This window comes from Pezoporus occidentalis, unplaced genomic scaffold (assembly GCF_034315485.1).
Source record: "Pezoporus occidentalis ecotype Australia unplaced genomic scaffold, CSIRO_AGI_Poc_V1 ctg40, whole genome shotgun sequence".
Taxonomy (NCBI): Eukaryota; Metazoa; Chordata; class Aves; order Psittaciformes; family Psittacidae; genus Pezoporus; species Pezoporus occidentalis.
The window spans coordinates 4,172,842-4,197,819 of NW_026915725.1; the positions used below are offsets into that span (position 1 = coordinate 4,172,842).

Sequence of the window (24,978 nt, forward strand, 5' to 3'; positions counted from 1 at the left end):
AGTTCATGTACCACCGAGTGCAGTCTGACTTTAACATCCTATTTGACCTTGTCTACTTGTCTGTGGTACGAGTGGCACTGTTTGTTCATAGAAATAGAACTGTAAATTATTAGTTGGACTGCAATAGCCACAAAGCATTCTAGTTTTCTAAACAGAGCTCTGATATTACAGATGTATAGCATGAAAAGAACATACCTACTTCAATGCATGTCATAAAAATGCTGAACAACACCTTGCACAAATGGCTTTCAAATAATTTTATAAATTAAGGGGAACAGGTATCAGTAGCCATGAATTTTCTTATGCTAATTCTTTTTAGAAGCACACTTTTACCACTGAATCACTAAATTCTATGAATGTAATTAAATTAGTAGTTTAAGGCAGCCTCAGGAGTTCCAAAAAGAAGGGAAAAGAAGAAAATGTTATATATGCCCAGTGCCTTAAAAGAACAGAGAAAGTACTGCACAAATAAATTGCTAAAAAATGGATAAAGGTCATATCTGAAATCCAACAAAATGAAAAAAGAAAACCAAAAAGGAAGCAATGACTACTGAGCTGTGCCCACACACCTCTTCATTAACAAGTAAATTAACAAGTAAATCATGAGCTGGACTGACAGAGCTCACATTTTAAATTTTAATTTGTGAGCATGTGTGTGTATACACTTTTATATTGTGGACAAAATCATCAAAGTGTCTACACTTTACATTAGGTATCATACTAGCCAGAATGCCGGTCTTTGGCCACAGCAGGCTATGCCAGACTACATTTGATGCCTGTGCTTGCTGTAGACAAAGTGGAGAGACCAAGGTGCGATCTAGAAAGCCACACATATAAAGTGTGAGCAGTCCAGAGCAAGCCAGTAAGAAAACCCACGTGTACATAAGTGCTTGGCCTCTTTCTTTTAATCTTCCCTTTTCATCCCTTCAAGCACCAGTGTTCCTCTGGGTAGACAGGGAGCTAACAGCAGGATCATGCTGGGCAGGGAACAGCTGACTCCATCCCTTCCCAGCCAGGGAGGTTCAGCCCGTGCTCTCCAGGCAGGATTAAGTGTCCCACTCCACACACGTGGCAATGCTGGGGAGTAGAAGCCTCTATGCCTCCCCACCAGCATACCCAGGTAAGAAGGAACAAATCTCAGAGGGGAACTTAAGCAAGAGGGAATAAATGCTCTAGTTTAGCCCTCAGGCAATGGGCTAGAAGATAACATGGATTACAGGTGGTTTCATCAAATTTCTAACATAAATGTAGTTTTGTGAATATACCCACATTTTCCTGGTCTCAACCAAATCCCTTAGCCACTAGCTTGTTACATAAAAAGGGGAGGGCTGGAGTGGGAGGATGACAATATTTTCCAGGGAAAGTGGCTGCATGTTACTCATGCCTAGCAGATGGGGCTCCTATAAGGTGAGGGATAAGGCAGAAACGAGAGGAGCATGTTTGCTGCTCTGCCTTGTGCTCCCTCCTGCCTGGGCTCCACTGAAGGGGACCTGTGGGTTAAGGGGCAGCAGGAAAACAGGGTTTCCCTCTTCCTGCCTGCTGAGTCTCAGTTTAGACAGAATTCAGATGGCCTTGAAGGCACACACACATCCAAGTGGTATTGACAGATACAATGTGATGTCTGGAAACCTCAACATAACCAAGATCTATTTATAATGGACTAACATCTCCTGAAATGCAATACTGTAATTATGTGAAAATATAAACCAGATAGTGTCATTTAAAAATACATAATAGCACATAAAGATGTCTACTTCCTCCCCTATTTCTCTGTGCTAGAAAAACAATAGCATTCATAGAATGATGCTTCTTATGCCAGGTTTAAAATGGAAGAAAATTTTAATGGCTTATGAATGGAAAAGCTTGAAATCAGTGGATTGCAGCAGAAAGATGAGCGGATGAGCACTGTGCAGGGGAGAGATGCCCTGAGATGACCACACTAGGTAAAACAGCAGCTGTTCCAGAAGGTGCCATACAGCAACACAGCACAGCTCCCATCATTAAGCTCCCATACACTCTGTTAGTGAGTAATTGGGAAAGTAAGACTGGGCAAAGAAGCAGTCTAGCATTTATTTTGCCCAGGGGACCAAACAAGCATCTCTGCAGAGTTCAGAATGGATATTATCGTGTCAGCCTAGCAGTAACTTGGACATTTTTTCACTATGCCTCATTACTCAGTGCAGTGCTATAGGCTTTTACAGCTCTGGTCCATACACAGACACTAAGTAAGTGTTCCCTAGGTCTGTTGTTTTATTCAGAACAAATATAAATAAAAATGCTCAGCCCTTCTCACAGATAGGATGTGAACCAGTCCATTGCTGGCAGTTCAACCCCTCCTGCTGATGGTGTGCCACTCGTAAAACGTTTGCGTATTCACTGAGTGGGAGATACTGACTCTACGGCCTGATGCTGAGAGTGGGAGGCAAAATACACGGATTCTAGTTCTTTCTCCAGGGAAAGCTTAATTATTATGCAGTGTATAAGACTCAGCAGGGCCAACTGACAACCACCATAAAGGTGATCACAGCCCTGCCATGGTGATGGAAATTATGAATTCATGCCTCTGTTAGTAGAGAACAGAAATGAACCCAGACTTCTTTGCATTGTGGTTAAACAACCCAAACCCTTAGTCATGGATAAAATGAGGACACAGACACCAACTTTTTATCCATTCCATAAGCCTAGGAGAAAGAAAAAATACCGCATCAATTCAACCTACAAATGTGAGTAGTTTTAAGGGAAGCAAAACTGTATTCTTATGCAAACAGCTAACTTGCTAAAATTATTACATTCACCTATCTCAGTTACCTGACAGGTTCATTTACCTATCTTAGTTATTATCACAGAATTGCAGAATCATAGAATAGTTTGGGCTGAAAGGGATGTTAAAGATCACCCAGTTCCAACTCCCTTGCCACAGGCAGGTACACCTTCCACTAGACCAGGTTGCTCCATCCAACCCACCAATCTGGTCTTGAACATTTCCAGGGATGGGGCAGCCACAACTCCTCTGGGCAACCTGTGCCAGTGTCTCACCACCTGCACAGTGAAGAATTTCTTTTTAATAGCTCATCTATGTCTACCCTCTTTCAGTTTAAAACCATTACTCCTTGCCCTATTCCTACATGCCTTTGTGAAAAAAGCTCTCAAAATTTCTTGTAAGCCCCTTTTAGGTACTGAAGGCTGCTATAATTCTCCTGAGAGCCCTCTCTTCTCCAGGCTGAACTAGCCCAGCTCTCAGCCTTTCTTCATAAGGAGAGGTGCTCCAGCCCTCTGATCACCTTTGTGGGCCATCTCTGGACTTGTTCCAGCATTCCACGTCCTTCTTATGTTCAGGGCCACAGAGATTCATTACAGAGACTCTGACCTTAGATGTTAATAAAAGTCAAAGCTGGTCCAGCAGGATAAGAACATTTTGAGACATGTGAGTCTGATAAATTATAACAGCTTCAGGATCTTCATGCTACTCTTTCCCTACCCATGTGCAAAAAGAAGCGTAGCTGCATTCCCATGATAACCCAAAAGCTCTTGGCTGCTATGTTACAGCATTCTGGTTCAATGCTGCTTCAGGTTTAGCAGATTACCATATTTGAAGGTTTAATGACTGCAAGTGAGCGGTCTGGACATTTTCCAAGCTATTTTGAAGATAAAATCATAAAGGGACAATCAGGATTTTCCATAACACACTGAACACCTTCTTCTCTTGAAAGAGAGATCTATTAGATCCTTGAGACTTTGGAATGAAAATACACTCCTGGGTAAATCCCAATTTTGCATTCCTGTTCCATGGCCTCTGTAAGTAAGGAAGGAACTTTATGAGGCTTAGCACTCTTTTAAGTTTATTTTAAATCTATAGGTGGGGAAGCACTTACTTGAAACTTATCACAGACAACGGTTGTCAAACATATTTACCAAACATGGAAAATACATAGTAACATTATAATTCATATATATATAATGTGTAGAGATATATATACACATTATATATTACATATATAATAAATTGTTACCATAGTTTCAAGCATTCAACTATCTTTTCTCATAGATATCGAGAAAATAAAAATAGAAAATTGAAATTTGCACTGATAATCCACTACTATTTTTCAAGCACTTATGTTTCACTTTCAGAAGACAATACTCTGGGATATGAACTTAATGATGTGAGTACACTTTCTAGAGACAACTTTCCAAAGATAGGCTTTCAACTGCACATGCAAACTGAGTGCATGTAATGCCCAACAGGTTACTGTGTATGCACACAGAAAGCAAATACACAGATTCCCAGCCATTTGACTGCAGTCAATTTACCACATATACAATGACATATTTTACACCAATATTCACACATCTGTGTTAGAATATGCAGATTAGGTGCACACACCTTAGAAATTTACAGTGGAAAACCTAATCTTTAGTGTTTCCTTGCCAATCTCAACTTTATTTTTAGGATTACTTAAAAATAAATACTGAAAATGAGCAAGATTTTCCAAAAGAAATACTTAGCAACACAGTATGGGATTAGCTTTTCTCTGTCAGTGAGCCAGCTGTGAGAAACACACAGTGGTTCTGTGAGGTACAATAAAACACTGAACACAAAACAGCAGGAAAAGTAATTTGCAAGCTTGTATACATACCCAGAACATCTGGAAAAGGAGAGCATTAATGAAGCAAAGAATGGAAAAAGCCAAGACAATCAGGTTCTTGTACAAAGCATACAGCATGAGGCAAGGTTATAACAAGTGTAACATACACAGAAACAACAAGAAAAAGGGTTGGATCCTTTTGACAAAGAAATGCAGCAAAAGCACAAAGCTGGTTCAGCAGTTTCTGCAAATAGCATGTGCACACACAGAAATTTAACTAAGCCAACTGGGACTGATCTTGAGGTGAATGGGATTTAACCATGTTCTGTACTTTCTTGGAGAGAAAAGTCTTTTCAAAATTATAGATTTCTTTTAGGCTTTTAAAGAAATAAATTTAGTTCTAGTATTTCACATGTTAAGCACATAACTATTTACAAGCAAACATTTCTCTTTATATACAAAATTAAGCTTTCATATAGAAGAGGCGTAAGACTGTACTGTCCCATCCTAAATCTTTACAAGCCAGATACTGTTTTTATAAAATTCTTGGATACATTAATTTTACTCTACAATATTCAGTGGTGGCTTTGGTTTCCAATGACCCAAATCCCAAGTCTGCTTTTAACTGATTCCTTTACAAAAGCAAACTTTCAGTCAATAACTGTGTGCAGTATTAAGCCCATTGAGACCTCTCTACAATCTGGTAAATCCAGTTCCTCATGGCAATTCCTGCTCCTGATTATCACATTGTTTGTCTGTGCCTCCTTGAAATTAATTCTGGGTTATCTAGTAAATCAGTTCCAAATATAAGGGTGCTTACTCCACTGTTTATTGTGCTATGCACAAGTATCAGCAACATGCACAATACTGCAAACCTGTATTGGGTGATAAGGTAAGAGTTCCCATAAAGAGGTTAATTCCCATTAACAAGTATTTTATATTAATATATCAAGTACATTACCTCTGTACTGTGTTAATTCATGAACAGAACACTTATTAAAATAATACAACAATGCATTTTCAAAAGCCTAAGAAATAGCCTTCTCTGCTACAGTTGCTACTGCTGTTCACAAACATGACCATTAACTAAGGGATAAATCAGTAGCTTGACTGCCTAGCTGCATGAGGTACCACTATGCAAGGGTGGGTGAGTAAAGGAATAGCTTCCCACTGAACCTTCAAGGGGGGTGGGATTTGGATTAACAAAGTAGTTTTGGGGAGCTATGTGTGCTATAATAAAATGCTGTTTTTAAATGATACCAGATGTAGAAATGAACACATGGCTCTCTGTCCATGCGCCACTGTCTGAGGAAGAGAAAGACAGCCAGCCAGCCCTGCAGCTAGAAGACTCCTTCAGACCAAACCAAACCAAGCCAAACCCATCCAAACCCTGTTTTTCATTAACAAGATCAAATTTTATAGCAATAAATACCATTTATTGCTATAAATAAATGGACCAGAACTATGCCATTTAATGTTTGCTAAAATTCTGTCTTTTGATATTTTTGTAGGTTTTTTTTTCCCCCAGTGATTTGAAGAAAAGGCCCTACTATTTTATACAAGGAAAAATGAAGGTAGAGAAAGAATTCATCTCCCAGGACCCCTCAGAAGACCTACTGCAGATACTAGAAAAGAACTAATGTTACCTGAGTTCCGACTCAGTGATTTATCTGTGACTGAAACTTGTATTAGAACAATATTATTTGGCTGCAAAGCTAATATTAATAAGGTAGAAAATGCCAAGATTTAATCAAACCTTCTGTGGTCTGTATTACAAGAAACATAACTTGTTTCTGCAAGGCTGCTGTTTCAATCAGTACATAACCCCATACACTGTCAACTGATAAAAAGCTACTGAATCAGTTACTTTCTCTTCATTGTCAAGTATGTGTCCCACATCTCATTTAGAGCACACTGTTCTAATGTTTTTCTAAAAACAGAATGAATAAGTTATTTTATAGAACTTACTGTGGTGGTATTTCACTGATGCAACAAAATGTTTTTTCACATAAATTATTTTATAGAACTTACTGTTATGGCATTTCACTGATGCAACAAGATGGTTTTTCACTTTGAAACATTTCAGTTAGGTGAGAAGATGAATTTATATTTTCCAGATAGAATAATCACAAGTTACCACTAATTTTGGGGAGTCGATTTTAGAAATACAGTCTGATTCTTCAGAGTAATTACCCTAGTAAAAATTACATCTGACTAGGAAAATGGAAGCCATCCTTCAGGAAATCCTGATTTCTTGGGATTCTTTCTTCTGAAATGGAACATAACCTTGAAGCTCATTTTAGAAGTCAGCACTAAGACTCAGGACATTACTGATACAGCTCTGTACTGTATGTGATATCAAGTACTGATCCAAGAGAAGGGGAAAAATTCTTTGAACAAGGCTGGGAATGAAAAGAATAGCTCCCCAGTTAAATGTCTGCAAAGAGGAGAGCCTAAAATGGAAGGACTTCTTGGGAATGAGGAGCCATAAGGCTGGTATTTCATAAGGTACCCAACAGTAGCTCCAGTAGTCCATAGATTACTGCCTATTTTCCATTTGTGTTTTCCAAATCAGTGCATTACCATGCAATGTGCTGATTTTAATAACATACATTACTGTTTGATAGGTTCAAAGCCTGAATCTCAGTTTCAGCCACAATGCTTAGTACTTCTACAAATGATCTTAGAATCACAGAATCAACTATATTGATCAGGAATTCAGTTTTGGATCTGAAAAATCTTTCCTGACTGATCTAATGCCACATGAAGTTTCGGTCAAATCACTATTTCCTGCCCTGCTGCCCCAAAATTTAAATTGCAAAAGTCCTATTGTGTTTTCAGAGAACATCATTTGCCTGCTTGAAATTTCTTGCCTCATTCACTGTACAAGATTCACAGCAAGCAAAACAGCAATTCACTACGCAATTCCAATTCCCTACATTAGTTTGCATGTTTAAAAAAACCCCAACAACTAAGGCAAAGCACTGGTGGAAAAATAATGTGCAAACACATAACCAAAGACTGAATCATAGCATACATAACCTAAAAATACTGAGAAGTTGCACAGTTAATCTTCTATTACTTCCTAACCTTTATTTTGCACAACTTGAGTTTTTAAACCTAATAATATTCTTTTAATAGCATTTTTTGTTGACTTACAGCAAATTCATCATGGAACCTGAAAAATAAAAATTGCACTATATGGTGTGATACTGCCACTCACCTCTGCGACTTGAGCCAAGTAAGTACTCGCAGTGGTAGTATACTGTCACCTTCTTTATGAGCCACTGCTCACAAAGGCCACCTACCAGCAGTCTACAGTGATATTTTCTAATTCTGACTCTATTTCTACGTTGAGTAGAAATGAGGTAGGCATTGCAGGCAAGCAAGGGAACAGGCTGTAACACTCCTTGTATTTTCCATCTTTTGCCTTGCACAAGGGTTTTCCCATCACCTTACAAAAAAGAAGCAGTTCCTTTTTCTGACTCCACGTTGTTCTATCATATCTCAGTCTTCCTCCCAACCCACTGCCTCAACTTCATTTCCCATCCTGACTTCCTTCCTGGCTGTTTCTTTTCCCCCCATGGTTTACCCTAAGTCTGGAGCATGGACCTTGGAGGTACTTCACCAGTGTGTTCGATTATCCCAGCTTCCATCCCATATATCCAACTTTTTCCATAATGTATTTTGACTACTTGCCTTTCTCCCTTAACCTGCTCCTCCAGTTGAACATCTTTAAAGTAAACAACTTTCTACTCCATCATTCATGCTGCACAGCAAAGTAGGGATTGACAGCTGAAAGATGAGCATCTTCCAGCCTTAGTTCTGCTTGGCTGCCCTGATCCGATCTGCTGGGGCAGGTTCTGCTCAGCATCATTTCTGGACCTTGCCCAGCGAGAGCTGAGTCTTTAAGCAATTCATATGCAAAGCTTGGCATGTGTTAGTGGCAGCCTCTAATAATTTGGTCAAATTTTTACATTATTTTAATGACAATGCAACTGAAATCCTTTTTAATTTACTACCACATTTCAAAACCCTGTTAGATTATTAGAAGAATGGGAATATTACAGCTTCTGGGAAAAAAAAAAAAAGTTTTGAGAATTCTTTAACATGGGTAAAATTAATTTTTGCCCTAACTTCACTTTTAACATGACCTAGTTGCTCTAAAAATATTTCCCAAGAGAATTCAAAATTCTTTCATAAATCACTTAATTTTTAGAACAATTATAACTAACTGAAAACCTGACATATAGCCAGAAATTTCAGATAATAATAATAGGACTGTTACGAAAACAGGAGACGTATCTATCCACATATTTATATATATTCATAATTGCAATCAGCATTTGGGTGTCTCCAACCAAGGTTCTGTCAGAACTTCCATTTTAAATACCTCTATCAAGAAAATACTTTAGCCCAAAGAAAAGGTGTTGACATTCTTAAGGGTAAGGTTCTCTATGAGATAAAGTTATATACAATTAGGCTGCATTCAGTTTTTATAATTTTTTTTCCTGCATAATTTTTTCATGATAGCTGTTTTATGTAGATGAAAATATTTTAGTATAAGAAATAGATTATACAGTTTTTATTACTGAATACATTTGTGCAGTATTGCACAAAATTGCACACGCTTTGATGTTCAGGTTGGGAAATAAATCACCATGGTTATGTTTGTTCCACGACTGCATGACCTATATCCTTATTACCAATTTTCAGTTCTATTCAACACAAGTGACACTTTTCATTAGATTATTAAACAGACCTTGGTGACAAGACTGAAATACATATAGAAGAATATTCTTGTGTGTAAACATTCATAGTGTTGTTACAGTACATTTTGACATTTGAACACTTAAAATAAGACATACTTGGAAGCTATCAAGCTACTTGCAAGTAGATTCACAGCTTCCACATAGCTGAAAGCAAGGGTTTTAAGAAGCAAGTTTTCAATAAAGCGAAGTCAAACTTTTTAAGGCAGAGAGTGGTGACACATAGTTACATCTTCCCAGATAAGCTTTCTTTTCTTTCTGGCTAATAACTGTTTAATTACTTACATAACTGGACAAACTATAGTACAAAAAGACTCATGTAAGGTGACAGATACGTATACTATGAACCTAGATATATAGTTCAACAATGTCTCCTCTTTTCCATCCTTCATATTTTGTACCAACCTCAGCATTAGTTTAAACTGATAAGAAATTCAGAAAATGTGTATTTAGTATTTGTTTTCAGGTCTAGTGTCAGTAGCTATCACTACCAGTAATCTTATCAAAGATCATGCACAGTATCAATAATATTCATATAATTTCAGGTATTCTGAAACCATCACTTCTATTCAGTGAGGAGAACACCTCTTCAGATTTTATGTACCTTATGGATGGCTACCTCTCCCCACTGAGGCAGACAGCAAAACCTGAAAACTGAACATAAGCAGGACAAACCAATAATCAGTACTATATGAAGATTACCTGGTAGTGATTTAAAATGATTTCTCCTGCCAAGATTTCTGAATTACAGGAATCGTGATTTTCTCACAGCAGAGAGAAGGCTATTTTTAGCTTATACATATGAACTGAGAGTAGAATCCTTTCCAGCCAATTTGTAGACAGCATAGTCATAGGTACTTACCTAAGCTTGATCTTGTGTTAGATCGCTCTATTATCGCATGCTTACTGGGATTGTTTAATACTGAGCGTTTGGCAAGCGAGATGTCCGCTGTGACTCTTGTAATTGATATACTGCAAAAATAACATACAGTGAAATAGAACAGAATGTTATTTATCTTGCAGGGATGTGGGGACAAAAAGGGACTCATTTAACACTAGAATATGGCTAAGACAACAAAAAAAAAGCAGTTCTCATCAGCACGGCATATTTTGCACAATGTGAACAGAGAAGAAGCTTTATCTCACTGATACTGTTACAAGAACTATTGGTAAGACACCCTCCTTTCTCCACAGAACTTAAATGCACTGTGACTACTGACTGCAAAACTACATGCGTCTGGTCAGAAGGGAGGCAGCAGGAGCTCAGATACATACTGCAGAAGATAAGACTTCCCTGGGGGCTCCAGGCCTGATATGCTTAGACTTTGCACCAGTACCCCCGGTATGAACAGGCTGGTTTTGCCTTTCCCTAATTTTGACTAATTTCTTGAAAGGTACTGAATAACAACCTGCCTTAATTTAACCATACCTGTAAGACATATAGGATATGCAGAGTTGGTATGTGAAGGTACAGCTTGGCAGTACAGCCATATAACTCTAATTTTTATGGCTCAGCTTATTAGCACACTTTTTTAACTGAGTGCAAGAGTTACCTATAATTTTCCAGAAAGATACAGCAATATGCTGGGCACATAAAAACAGTGACTGCAACCATAGAGAAGCATGCAAATAAAATCTCTGGGCTCCGGCAGGCTCAGTTTTGTGTTTATGAGAAAAGATGAGCCAAAAATGAAGTGGTTACTTCAAGTTGTTTGCAGCGACCTCCTACATAACCTTCTGCATATTCTTCTTGCTAGGAAAACAGTTAACTGGGTTTGTTTTGCTTTACAGGGTCAAAATGCACCCTTTGGATAAATTCCCTTTCAGACTCTCTGGCCTAAAGAGGTTTAGGGGTCACATTTTTCCAGTGCTGAGAGTTAAATCAGACAGATGATATTCCCTTGTTCTTCCTTGTAAGATTTTATTTGCAATTTAAAAGGCGGAAATGGATTTGCTAAGAAGAGGGTGGGCTCCCCTCTAGCAAGCAGTCAGATGCTGTTCATCCTGAAATGTAACCAAATAGGTCATTTCCCAGTGAACTCAACATGTGTATATATTTATCTAAACCCGCACAAAATGTAAAAAAGCCAGAAGTTAAGACAGAAAAACAGAATTATTTGCACAATACTGATTAGTAACATAATTTTTTGGAAATTTAGGCATGATTTAACTTAAGCTGAAAACATAACCAAGGATTTGATTTCTGGCTCAGCTCCTCACAGATAATGCTATTAGTTCAAAATGAAATCCAACATGTAATTTAGGTACTCATTATTTCTCTTTATTTGCTAATGGATGAAGACTACAAACTTCTACAGCTTTTTTTTTTTTCCTTTATTTTTCTTCCAGTCTTCCTTCCTACATGCAACAGAACATAATTTTCCCTTTTTAAAATACAATTATGGTATATTGAACAAAGCTAGAATTAGCAATCTAAAACTGCTACTTTTCATTTTAAGAAACTTTAATATCTTTTAAAGGTAATTTTATTGTCTTTTGAGATTTATAACATGAGAAAGAACAGCCTACTTTCAAAACAAAAGGTATATATGTTCATATAGTGGAACAATTGCAACGAGAGCGGGGACAGCTTGACAGCAGAGTGGCAGTGAAAACAGGAGCATGAATCTTAGAATCTCCTGTACAGATTTGCTGAGGACCTAGAATACCAATTCAGGTTGCTACTTTAGTTTGGTATGCTTCAAATCTGCTACTATAGACATCAACTGTATTGAAACATCCACATTTGTGGATTTACCCTGACACAACTGGATCTGCAACTGAATATTAGATATGCTTTAAAATACTTCAAGACATAAAGACATTTTTTTTTTTTCTGCTTGCAACACTCATTATTTTGTAAACTTCCAGTTCTGAAGGTACTTATCTAAGATTTGACAACTCTGACTAATATAAAGAGGGACTACTAAGTGGTTTGGTATCTACACCATCACTCTGGCTAAGAAAACACAATAGCTAAAACCACAATGTCTCGTATTTTAAGGAGATGAAACTATTGACTGAAAACTTCAAGCTCCCTCTTGAAAGTTTGACAGCACCAAGACAGACAGAATGGTGTTACCACTCTGCCCACTTCCAAATGGAATAGAACATTCACTGAAGTTACAGATATTATAACAAGACCTTCCCGTTTTCTCAATTTTTTCCTCCCAAACATCAACCCACTAGCACATACTAATCTGAAGCCTGATCCAGCAAGAATAGAATCACATGTGGAGAATGCACCTGATGTCTCTGGTCCATGGGTCAGTGACATTTTAATTACAGAACATGCCACTGCTTTTAGAGGTGGATCATCATTTGACATTTGTACCACAGTAATGCCTGGAGGCTCAAATACAAATCAGATCGGACCTTGCCCAGGGGGAACAGGCTGTAACAGCACTCAGACCAAAATCCAGCAAAGTGCAGCCTGTCTGCCACCAGGGGTGATATATTTCAGCAATGTGGGGGACTGCCTGCCCCAAGCAGTCCTTTTGAGTCTTCCCATTACAGAGTCCAGCACCACTGTCAAACCAAGCTTCCATCTTGGGGGACAAAAGGTTTGATAGTCATATACATTAGATAGTCTGAATCTTGTATCACTCTTTCCAGATTAGATGCCACTGTAAAAACTCAGAGCTGAGAAGGAATGGTGGCCCTTGTCAGCTTGTACAGAACCCAGGAAGTGCTGATGAGGTATCACTTGAAAAATACTTAAGCAAAAGAGTATTTTAAGATTACATATTTATTAAGTCTTTACATAAATATTTAGCTATTTGGAGTGTGAATATCACAGTCATCAAGAAGAAGACATCTTATTTTCCACTCTCAACACTTCCCAGTGCAAAAACAGCCACAGGGTGCTCTGCTAAGGAATCTACCAATCCACACTACAGTCCACTGATAAAGGAATTAGCTGTCATTACTAATTTTCTACAAAAAGAATGTCATTATTTCTTGGTAGTACCTAACAGGACTTGAACTCAAGTAGATCTGCATTGCAAAGTACTTACCGCCCTTCGAATCTATGTTTTAAAAAATCAAACAATGCTTTTTGCATCATATCTGTTACCTAGAAGCAAACAAACAACCTATTAATAATCACATGAGAAATTCATAATACTTAATGCTAATTATAAAACATACTAAATTGACAGTAAATCTCATATATATGAATATTAGTATTGGAATGTAATTTATTCTTAATTTGAATTCTGATATGAAATGAAATACTAATAAGCAGCTATCTAGTAGTAGTAAAACCTGTCTAGATTTTTGTCTATGATATAAATGATGTTATTCAGCTTAACTACCTTTGAACATTTGAATACAAATAAGGCAAAATAAAATCATTCACACAATCACTTACCTCGTATCCTTTCAGAGAAGGTCCCACTAAAACTACTGGTCTCATAGAAGGCACTACATCATAGGGAGGGATGTGCTCTGTCTGCAAAACAGAAAAAGCTTTCAGCATCACAGCACCTAAAGAAAGTGTTACACATTACTCACAATATTAGGAGCTCTGAATTTCCAGTGATGTCACCAATACAGGAATCACGGATTTGTTAACTTTTCCCTAAAATTGGTAGTACAAGAAAAGAACTTAATAGGTTCAGGGATTTCTTTTGAGAAAGCTTTTCTTTGATGTTTAGTTCTCCTACTACCTTCATATTTACTCTGGATAGCTACAAAGACTTATTCTGGAGATATTCACATGTCCCACGCCACAGCTCCTAACTGTTAAATTGAAAAGGTTATTCCAACAGTTAATGATTTGAAATGATTGACTCTAGAGCTGTGACACCTGTTTCCCAGCAGAATATTAATGTAGGCAAATTGTGCAAGAGAAAAATAAAACAAAAAGGGGTGGGAAAAGCATAACACATCTCTTTTTATGTTCAGATCTGCCCACTGCTTGACAAAGCATTGTGACACCACTGCAAATTCCCATAGGAGCACTCATCGTCTGTCTTCAAGATTTGCATCTGCAATTTACTTGCAAATGAAATCACAATAATGACTGATCAAGTTAGTATTTCTAGAAAACTTTCATAAAGAGAGCTTGGAATAACAATCCTTCCACTTGGGAAGTTGCCGTTACGATCCAAGAATGAATTCTGTTAGTATGATACTAACTGCTTACTGATGTATTGTGCACAATTTATAAGAAAGTATTTTAAAATACAAAGATAAAAAGATTGCCTGCTTCTAAAGATTGTAAAATATATTGCTGTCAAAATTAAATATAAACAAAATGGTTTTTTTTCTTTAATAAATGTCTATTCAATATATGTCACCAAAAATTAGTCTTCTCAGAACTCATTTTTTTGTTTGTAAGGAAGGGTTTGGTTTATCTTTATCTTGGTGAAAAAAACAATTGAAATCCAAACCCAGGAACATGTGGATGATATGGAAAAATCTACGCCAGATCCATTTTTCATATGCCTACATCACACAAGTACATCAGTCAAGATGACAGAATACAGCCATTTTTCATTGTTTCAGTACTCAACGTATCCCAAGGTGTTTCACAATAACATTAAAATAAGTATATACAATCCAAAACACAAAAACACACAGACGGACATTAATACAGTGACAGCACTTAATGCTACACAAGCAGCAGTCTAAAGCAGTCTAACAAACACATGGAAAACATTTTTGTGAATGTTTTTCAACAATATTTATCTTATTTTCAGTTACCTGTAGCTTAACCAGATAATTAGTAACACAAGAATGAATACCAGTGCCCAAGGCATCATAAGCATGTGAATTTATTACACACACTGCAGAATCTGACTTGACACATTTCAAAGCAAAACCCTGCAATTATGCTGTGACACTATCAAAATATAGCCCTCCACTGTTCTTGCTAACATTACTAATAACCTGACAAGCAAATCAGAGACAGATCCTGAGAAAAATTCATTGCAGATATGTAAGTGCTTATAGCATGACTGTCTTGATGTAACAGATCTTTGTCTTAAGGTGGCTGACTCAACTGAAGGTATTCAAGCTAAGAGTTAATCAGCTATATAAAAATGAGGGAGAGCACAGAAATTACCTTATTTGATGGAATATGGGCTATTTTTAAAATCTGTTCTGTTGAAAGAGGCATTTTTTTTCTCTAATCTTTACAGTTTGAAATAATGAAGCTGTCAGCAGAAAACTGCAAAAGTTATTTAATGGAAGCATTAAAGTTCTTTAGTGTTACAGAATCTAACATTTTCTAAGGGACTGCCACTGAGCTATACCGCTTTCACTTGCAGATTTAAATTCAAATATGAACTTGGAATAAAAACTAGCACAGTGAGCATTTGACTTTTGCTTAGTGGTTTGACTATGCAGGTTAGTTTGGGATGCTCACCCAGTATTTACTGTAAATGTATTACCAAATCTACTATAACCAGTATTGATTCCGGTACAGGAGGAAAGAATGCAGAGAGAGATAGGAATAGCCACCATCCACATCCAAGGGGGTATTATTTTTCCTTATGATTTATAGTTGGTTATTAATATGATTAAGTAAGAAATTACTCAGAAGCAAGAAACTGCTGTTCATTTCCATAGTGGGCTGGGAATTACATGGTACTTAACAACCCCTACTGAAGCAAACACTGGTGACTTTGGAAATGACAAGGATCCAATATTACTTGAAAGAGTTCAAAAAGGAAAGAGAGAGAAGTTCTATTTACTAAACATGAGAGCATCCACAGCACAGGCAATAGAGTCACTGGGAACTGTGTATAATCACTATAATAGTCTGTTGTTATCTGTAGATTTAAGTGGTTAAAACAAATTAATAAGAGCTATGAAGACTAAAGAATTAAAATTAAAAGAGTAAAAATGTGGTATTTTGCTGCATAGTTTGGCTCCTACCTAACGTCTTCATAACTTATTCCAGCCAAGATCCTAGAAACGTATTACACTTTGCTGTAACAGGATGCCAATTGCATAATTCTGTAGTTATCTGGGTTATCTATGGAGAGACATTGGCTCTCCTGGGAACTACCAGTACCATTTCCAATAGCTGAGCTACTAAAAAAGTCTCAGTGATGGATGGCGAGAACATTTGGCTGGTAATTTATACATGACAACAGGAAAAGCTCAAAGCAAACCGTTAAAACAAGTCTGTGGTTTTCCACTGGTCTTGTTCACCTGCAGATTTTTCACCTAGCAAATCACAAGTTTAAATACTGACTAAATTAATAATATAACAGTTTTGACTATTTGTTTTCTAAGTATAATCTGAGTATCTGATTAGATTCCAGTAATGACTTTAACAGACTGATTTATAGGGGAAAAAAGCTTGAAAAAGATAGATGGAAAGAATAAGTATGCCCTAGAGAGAAGCATGATATGGATTTCTTAGAAATACATTTCTCACTTCTCTCTACTTTTAGGTGGCCTTCCAAGTGTGTTCTATTATTCCATCAAAAAGGATAACTACTGTAACAGAGTTTCATGGATGCGCTGAACTTGGCACTGCTTGTTTTCTTATACTGAATCCACTAACAGCTAGATACATTTCTACCTTAATTCTAGAACAGCTGCATCATTAATCTGGGGTAATAATGCTAATGATGCCAGTGGCAGGATAAACACAGGTAATGTTGATATAAACTTACCGATTTCTGCTTCTGCTTAGCTACAGCAGCATGGAAAAGAAACAAAGAACAACAAAGCATGCATGTTATTGGCTTGTCAAAGACGCAGACAGTTAACAGGACTAAGAAATGTGACGCAGTGCAGGTGAGCAGGTGGACAGATGGGAGCTTGGAAGTCCGTGTTACCTTCTTAAAGAAGGGCATTCTTTTCTCTTTGGAGTGGGGTGATGTTACACTGTTTGCACTGGGTTTGGGGGAGCGATGGTTTGCTGGAATATCATTTTCTTCTGCATCTAAGCCAGTGGCATCTATGTCTATAGCTATATACAGACAAACAATTCAGAATTATCAGATGACAGGGAAAGTAAAGGTAGGTTAAAAAGGAAATAACAGGTAAAGAGAAACAAAACTGTCCAGAGTAATAAATAAATAAATAAAGAGATGAAAATCAAAAAATCAACCATGAGTGCACAACACAATAAAACAAAGGGAAAAATTCAAAGGTGCAGTACATTAGGATTAGAAGACAGAAGGCAATCTGACAGCTACTGTAACATTTTCCTCTGATCGCCTTTTACATAGCTACATCAGATATACGCAGAATTACACAAAACTGAGCAATGGCCAAGTCTGTTCCTGTTACATCAGAGTAAATCCAAACTAGTTCACTGGAACAGATAAGATTTTCTCCAGTGTAAACAAGAGAACTTGGTCAACAACATTTAAATTACTTTAAAGCAATGAACACTAATTCAAAATGGGTATCATCATCTGAAATTTGAAATGTCACTTGTATGTCCATAGGAGATTGAGAAACAGAAGAAAAATCACTTTTGAAAACAGAATCAGCCTGGATACAGTATCATCTACATCTCAAGGTGGACCACAATTGGCATTTTTAGCAATTTTAACTAAAAATGCACAGTACTCATAAGATACATTTATCAGAAATAACAAAACCAGACCTACTAATAGTGAAAGCTAAAAAGAATGGGTAGCAGAAAAGAGGAAATAGATCCCAGCTTGTCTCAGAGACCTGGATCTTGTTTTAAAGAGTGAGGATGTAGGCAGGGCAAAATGGAAGTGAATGCAATAAACCACTGTTGTTCAACCTCTACCCCAAAATAATATAGAGCACACAATACTTAAATCATGAATAGAAAATATTTACCCTCTTTAGCAAGTAAGAACAGTTTAAGTAAACAGCATCATGGACTCAGAAATAAATACATTTCAAAATGCAAAGCCATGTTATCCTGACTGTTGAGTTCAAAAGATACCTGCTAACTACTTGCGAAACAAAACAAACAGGTTTTCCTGTTTACAATGCTCAATCCTGATCTTATGTATTAAATTTGTCTTTAGAAACCAATAATGAACAAAAGTCATCCACAAACAAACTGTACAACATCACTCTGTTGTGTGAAGATCTTACCCACCTCGTGATACGCTCTCATAACACATTCTTATTTTGCTGTGCCATTATGTCAAACCGAATCTAACTCTAAATAGATCTGTAAGCACTATCATTTGCATTGACTTTATCCAAACCCATAATTAATCATTGCAAACTATTATGAAACCACCTCAGCGACCTGCTTTCAGATGCTTGATGAGTGGGACATCAACCAATCCAGCGGCATGTGCTATTAAATTATGCAACAAATAAATATTTCTGTCAAGCTTACATGCAGCTGCTGATTTAAGGGGCACTTGGGACAGTGATCTCTTCTGTTTGAGTAAAGTATATTTTCCCCCTGAAATTATCAACAGATCTAATGCCACAAAGCCCGACAATCCTTGAGTTTCAGAACTGTGCCTTTCAGCCTGCCTTTGCCAGGAAAGCCTGTGAGTAGATCCGCAACCTGTTTCTATATTGCTGCTCCTAAAAACAGCCACAGAAATCACATAACATTTTCTTCTAGCAGCACTGTTCCTTCATCCTCTTCATAAGTATAAAAAGAACATATTATCTTTTCTTGACTACAGGCCAGCACAGATGCTATAAATCACTCATAATAAGGCATAATAATGTTCAACTGAAATCGTCAGAAAAGAAAAATGAGGGTTGTTAAGCTTTCCCTGTAAAAAAGAAATGCAGTATTAGATCAGCTAGATATCAATATATTCTTTTTTCAATCTCAGTCTTCACACTATGTAACATCCCCTCTGTGACAGTTCTTTTACTGTTAATTATCTTTAGTTCATTGGGTTTTCTTTAAAGTAATTTTCACTATTATCCTCACCCTGTTTGGAGGCCCATACGGACCATATGGATTGATTATTATATCAATATAATATTATTTAAATGGCTATGTGCCTCCTTTTAATTTGCGGGATTTTTTTTTCAGTTTCTTCATCTTGTTTGTGTTTTTGTTTGGTTGATTTTTTTCATTTGGGAAAAAACAAAATAAAATCCCTGACTCAAAGTCAAAAAATGAGGTTAACTTATTCAGCTAAAATCTCTTTGACTCATTAAATAATTTATGTATCAGTCATTTATTATACTTTCAAAATGAGGAGGCCTGGGAATAATTGAACTGTACTTCAGAGTCAACTGAGTCCTTGTGTTAGTCACAAACTAGGCTTCTTTCACCCTTCTTGGGATGCCTTAAACAAAAATATAAATACTGCAGACCCAAAATCTTAAGATCACAGGATAAGCTAAGTGCACAGAATGTACACTATTCATAGATATTCTCAAATCTGCCATGTAGCAGAACAAACTTTACCAGATTTCCTTCTTTCTCCAGAAAACCGTGTTTCTGAAAACAACTGTTTGAAGAAGGAATTCAGTGCAATGAAACGATAGCCAGGATGGCTAGCCAAGATGGCTAGCAAATCAAGTCAGTCGGTAGCGGAAGTATGCTATCTGTTCTCTTGCCCCTAAATTCTCTGCAACAATCTCGAAATATACCCATGTCCAGGTGTTTTTTAGGATACAAAAGAATATTATAGCATTTCAGATGCTCTAACTTGCAACACAGGCCCAGGGACACGTAAATGAGGTTCTTGAAAACTGGGCCTTAATGGTAAATATGACAATTTGAAGCCATGGTAAAATAAAAGATTAAGGTGTGTTCTACAGACTTGTGATGGACACTTACTAGTAAACTAAAATGATATTTTCCAAGGAAAAAAAAAAAAAAGACAGGTAGGGAACTTAAATGAAATTTTGATAAACTGCAATTGTAATAAAGTTCGTTGTTATAAACAAATTCACTGCAAAAGACAGATATCTATTTCAATTAATTTAATTCAATTAATTTAATTAAATGAAGCTACTAGCACAACTTAATTGAATTCCTGTCTCTTTCTTAATGTCCATGTAAATACTTTAACATCTTCAGGATCATTTTAAGATGCCTGCTCTTTAGACCAGACTCCATATAAATTAGTATGACTGGAAAATAGATGTCTTTGCCTCATTAGATAAGGCACTAGCAACATTCATTAATAATTTCATATTTCAGGTATTCAAAATACAGATTTTCTCTCTCAGGAGAACACAAAACATCCAGCAATGCAGCAGCTGAATGTAGTAGAATTTCCTTTTTGGGAAGTAATCTGCTACAGTTTTTTTGAGGAGCTGATGCTAGCTTTTCTTCCATCAGCTCACTATGTATTTGCTTCAAACCTAACTAATGTTAAATCTGTCTGTTGATGCTCTAAAAACAAAACTTATTTGTGAAAAATTTGTCACAGAAGACAAAAAATGTCCAGTATGCTGGAATTGCATGAGACACATCCTCATTATCAGAACTGTGAAACTAACAGTTCCCATTATTATAAAACAATGCCATTCCGGATGCTACTGCAGAAACCTCTTGCGAATTCTTGCTGCTGCTTTTTCTCCTGTACCAGAAGGTATTTCTTGTTGAGCAGGAGTGCTCACACTGGACCAAACCTCTAACTATCCTGCTGCAATGCAGTCTCATCATTTTATTATGCCTTTGTTATAAAATACCATGGCAAAAGCAAGTAGGGAATTTTGTGCATTGTTAACAGCCCCATCATTGGCTGAACTTGAAGGCACTGACTCTGTTACTTCAAACCTACCCAAACCAGCCTTACAGGACAATGCAACCATCGAAACTGATAGAATCATAGAATAGTTAGGGTTGGAAAGGACTTTAATATCATCTTGTTCCAATCCCCCTGCCATGGGCACGGACACCTCACACCAAACCATGTCACCCAAGGCTCTGTAAAACCTGGCCTTGAACACTGCCAGGGATGGAGCTTTCACAACCTCCCTGAGCAACCCATTCCAGTGCTTCACCACACTTACAGTAAAGAACTTCCTCCTTATATCCAATCTAAACTTCCCCTGTTAAGTTTTAACCCGTTACCCTTTGTCCAATCACTACAGTCCCTAATGAAGAGTCCTTCCCCAGCATCCTTGTAGGCCCCCTTCAGATACTGGAAGGCTGGTATGAGGTCTCCATGCAGCCTTCTCTTCTCCAGGCTGAACAGCCCCAACTTTCTCAGCCTGTCTTCATATGGGAGGTTCCCCAGTCCCCTGATCATCCTCGTGGCCCTCCTCTGGACTTGTTCCAACAGTTCCATGTCCTTTTTATGCTGAGGACACCAGAACTGTACACAATACTCCAAGTGAGGTCATGAAGTCATGGAGTAAGAAAAATAGGACTAAATTTATATAAATTCTAAAAGATTATGTGCATGAGTCCATAAAGCAAAGGGTTCGTGACCTACTCACCAGATGATGGAGGCGTCGATTTTCTGGAACTAGGAACGATGTCACCCAAACTGGATGAAGAATTTCCTCCTGATTTGCTGGAGTAAAGCAACAAATTAGTTGGATGTTTTATATCTTTCTCAGTAGTTACTCATTTTTTCACCTGCCTTCTAAATGAGTTGCTAGCTGAGAGACAAACAGTATTTCTGGCAGCAGTATAAAATATACATCTTATACAAAATGTATATATATTTCAAGGACTGAGTAACTGCAAACATCAGTCATGTTCCTTGTTCTGCTGTGAAACTTCATTCGGCTGCATATGCTCTCACTACCTCACGTGGCTACTGATATATAATTATTAATACTAACACTCATTACTAAGTCTAATTCTTAAGCCAATGAGCATATCTGTTTCATTTAATGGCAGAATTACTGGTAGCTCCCTAATGAAAATATGTTTGCCTAACATCTTTTCAATTTAATTAAAGTACAAATTCTTTTCCTGTCACAATACAAGGTAGCACTTTGGGAAAAAAAGTCTCTCAAAGGAAGACAAAGCAGTCTAGGATTTTGCCAAGTTCTGCCTATCCAAGTTGTGATAATGAAACAGTATTTTTAGTCATTTTACTTGTTACCATAAAGATAAAAGCACTTAAAAGAATGTAAGAAAGGCTATTTCACTTTTCTAATAATTCTTGTGATAGTACTAGTTTCTACTTCATCTTAAAATACTAGTAAGATGTGTAGGACAGTGTCATCTCCCTTGAGAAGTTCCGGTGAATGGAAGCCTTTACAATTTGGAAAGTGTCTGAATCACTGGGTCAAATTTGGCTGTATCAGAAGCATAAGGAACTTCATGTCCCCCTGCTGAGGACAACACACATAGGAAAGGCATTTCACAGTTAGCAAATGCAAGTGAGCACTGTAGCATCCTGGTCTCCTCCTAGCATAGACTTGTTCTTCAAACACTGCTGCCCTTCCTATTGAAGTAGGAAATCCTCTCTGGCTTCCCAAATGTTCCCCAGCTGTTTTCTCAATTCTAGATCCATATGCTCAGACATCCTGGAAATATTTGTTTCCTATATACTCAAAGGGAAGCAAGTAACATTTACATTCACATGTGTTAATGTTTACTGGAAAATTACTTTATTAAGAATTCCACAGTAAAGATAACATTATTACCATCTTGCAGTGTTGTTCAAATACATTTAGAGACTGAATGGCTATTTTTATTTAATGACAGCAACAGTCAGAGACAGCAAACTATTTGACGTGAAACTTCTATCATAAAATGCAGTATTCTTAAAAGCTGTATTTGTAGGCATTGAATCTGACAAGACCAAAAAATGTTTTCCCTAAGATGTATCTAACAGGCATTGGCTTCAGCTTACAAATAAATTGATCTAAACATTTTCTGTAACTTCTAAAATTAGCTTTAAAGATGACTTTAGAAGGTTTAAAAATTGCAGGATCATGAAAGCAAGTAACAAATGCTAAAAAATTAAGGAAGCTCAAAAATTGTGCTTTCACATAGTAAATGTACTAACTGCAGTGTATATTTGCAAATATTTTATGAAAATAAAATTGAATAGTAGCACTGCAGACCACCACAGACTACCAATCTAAACATCTACCTTCTTTCTCAAATGGTAATTACATTAATTATATAAATAAATATTACTTCCTTCACTGGTTCAATTACAATAATTTAATAGAAGTATAGCATACACAGCATTAACTTCCAAGTTGTAACACAGGTAATGCTACTATTTTTAATGATTTGTCATTATTACCTGGAGTAGAATTTTCCTTGTTTTGCCTTTTGTTCATGCTGCAGCCTCATGTTTTCTAGTTTGACTGGGCTTGGTATGAATCCGATTTCACAGCCTTCTTTTACCAACCTTCCTATCCACCAGTCATTATTAAATTTCTATGGATTAAAAAAAAAAAAAAAAGCAATATATTAAGAAAATATGGTATTTGTCATGATTTTGTTATTATTTTTAGTTTGCAGTTTATCTATTTTACGTAATTCTTCCCTGCATGTAATCACTGTACTATGTTAGTATGGCAATGAAGAATCACGGTAATACCCAGAAATACGTTAAAACAATGATACCTTGCAAATTATTAAATAGCCATAGTACTTAGCATAAACCTTCCTTCACAGACTTCATTATTCTCCCTGGCTGTTATTTCCATCCATTTCCCCACCCTTATTTTTTTCTGCTTCACAGTTTTTTCTCCTCACACATGAAAGCTGCTTTTGCTCTCTCTTGATGTTTCTCCTTGGTGGACACCAGAGATTTCTTCTGATCTGCTTCTACCCACTGCAACAATTTTTACAGCTCTGTAATAATTTATTTTTCTTATTCTATTATATTCAATTCTCTGTTTGAAGTAAAAAGTACTACTTCTCAAACTCCCCCGCTTCTCTGAACTCACTAAAATCCTCTGAAATATGACTACATCCTGCTGCTTATATATACTTACTGCATACAGCTCATGTGATCTGCATCTTAAACGTACTATCGTAGATCCACAAGGAATGGGTATATTTGTATAACTGAAAAACCCTTATGATTATACAAATGCACTGAATTTCAACTATATGAAATATGAGATGACTACTCTAATCACTGTTTTTTCATACACAGGGTTTTTTGTTTTGCAGAGATCTCCAGAGCAGAACTATTTGCTTTTTCCTTTATTCATTTTTGGGTGAGAATAGGCCACTTATGTATGGCCCATATCAAAATTCTAGGAGTTCCATGGGAACAGCCCTAAAATATGAATTTTGGATACTTTGGATTATTTATGAAACTGTAAGAGAACATCTGAATGAGAAGAAAAGTTGCCTTCTTGAATCTGAAGCTATGAATGTATACATTATAGTGCATGTTTAATTATTGAATAAGTAGTTTTAACAGCTGTACAGTTAGGATTAAAACAGGTAAAATGTGTGGGCTCCCATTAAAAAGAATTATTTCACTAAGAATATAATGTTGGTGGATCAGTCATACACAACCTAAATGGCAGTATTATCTTTCATTTTGGCGACTATAGGAATGTGATGCTCAAAATGAACTTCAAGATATTTAGCTAACAAAAAATACAGATTAAAATAAAGACTTTAAAGCTCCTAAAATATAAGGGTATCTACAACATTCATCCTGTGGGATGCCTTTATGAGTAAGAATAACAATATTTAAAAGGGAGCTAACCTGGAACAGCAGTTTCTCAAAGCTGTATTAGAAACATATTATGAAAACCATAACTTTTCATAACAAAATGCTAACCAAAGATATGCA

General features: G+C 36.7%; 1 protein-coding gene across 11 annotated transcripts in view; it reads right to left on the reverse strand.

Moving 5' to 3' along the window:
• Positions 1-24,978, reverse strand: part of CACNB2 (calcium voltage-gated channel auxiliary subunit beta 2) — a 252,517-nt gene that overhangs the window by 13,098 nt on the left and 214,441 nt on the right. For 8 of the 11 annotated variants that reach the window (XM_062633675.1, XM_062633676.1, XM_062633681.1 and 5 more), the window contains 6 exons: positions 23,461-23,597; positions 21,686-21,762; positions 17,152-17,285; positions 13,725-13,805; positions 13,369-13,427; positions 10,215-10,324 (listed from right to left, as the gene is read on the reverse strand). In XM_062633675.1, coding sequence (XP_062489659.1) covers positions 10,215-10,324; positions 13,369-13,427; positions 13,725-13,805; positions 17,152-17,285; positions 21,686-21,762; positions 23,461-23,597 — 598 coding nt within the window. Of the gene's footprint in view, positions 1-10,214; positions 10,325-13,368; positions 13,428-13,724; positions 13,806-16,986; positions 17,007-17,151; positions 17,286-21,685; positions 21,763-23,460; positions 23,598-24,978 lie in introns of all 11 variants that reach the window. The other 3 variants (XM_062633677.1, XM_062633678.1, XM_062633685.1) reach the window with 1 other exon arrangement.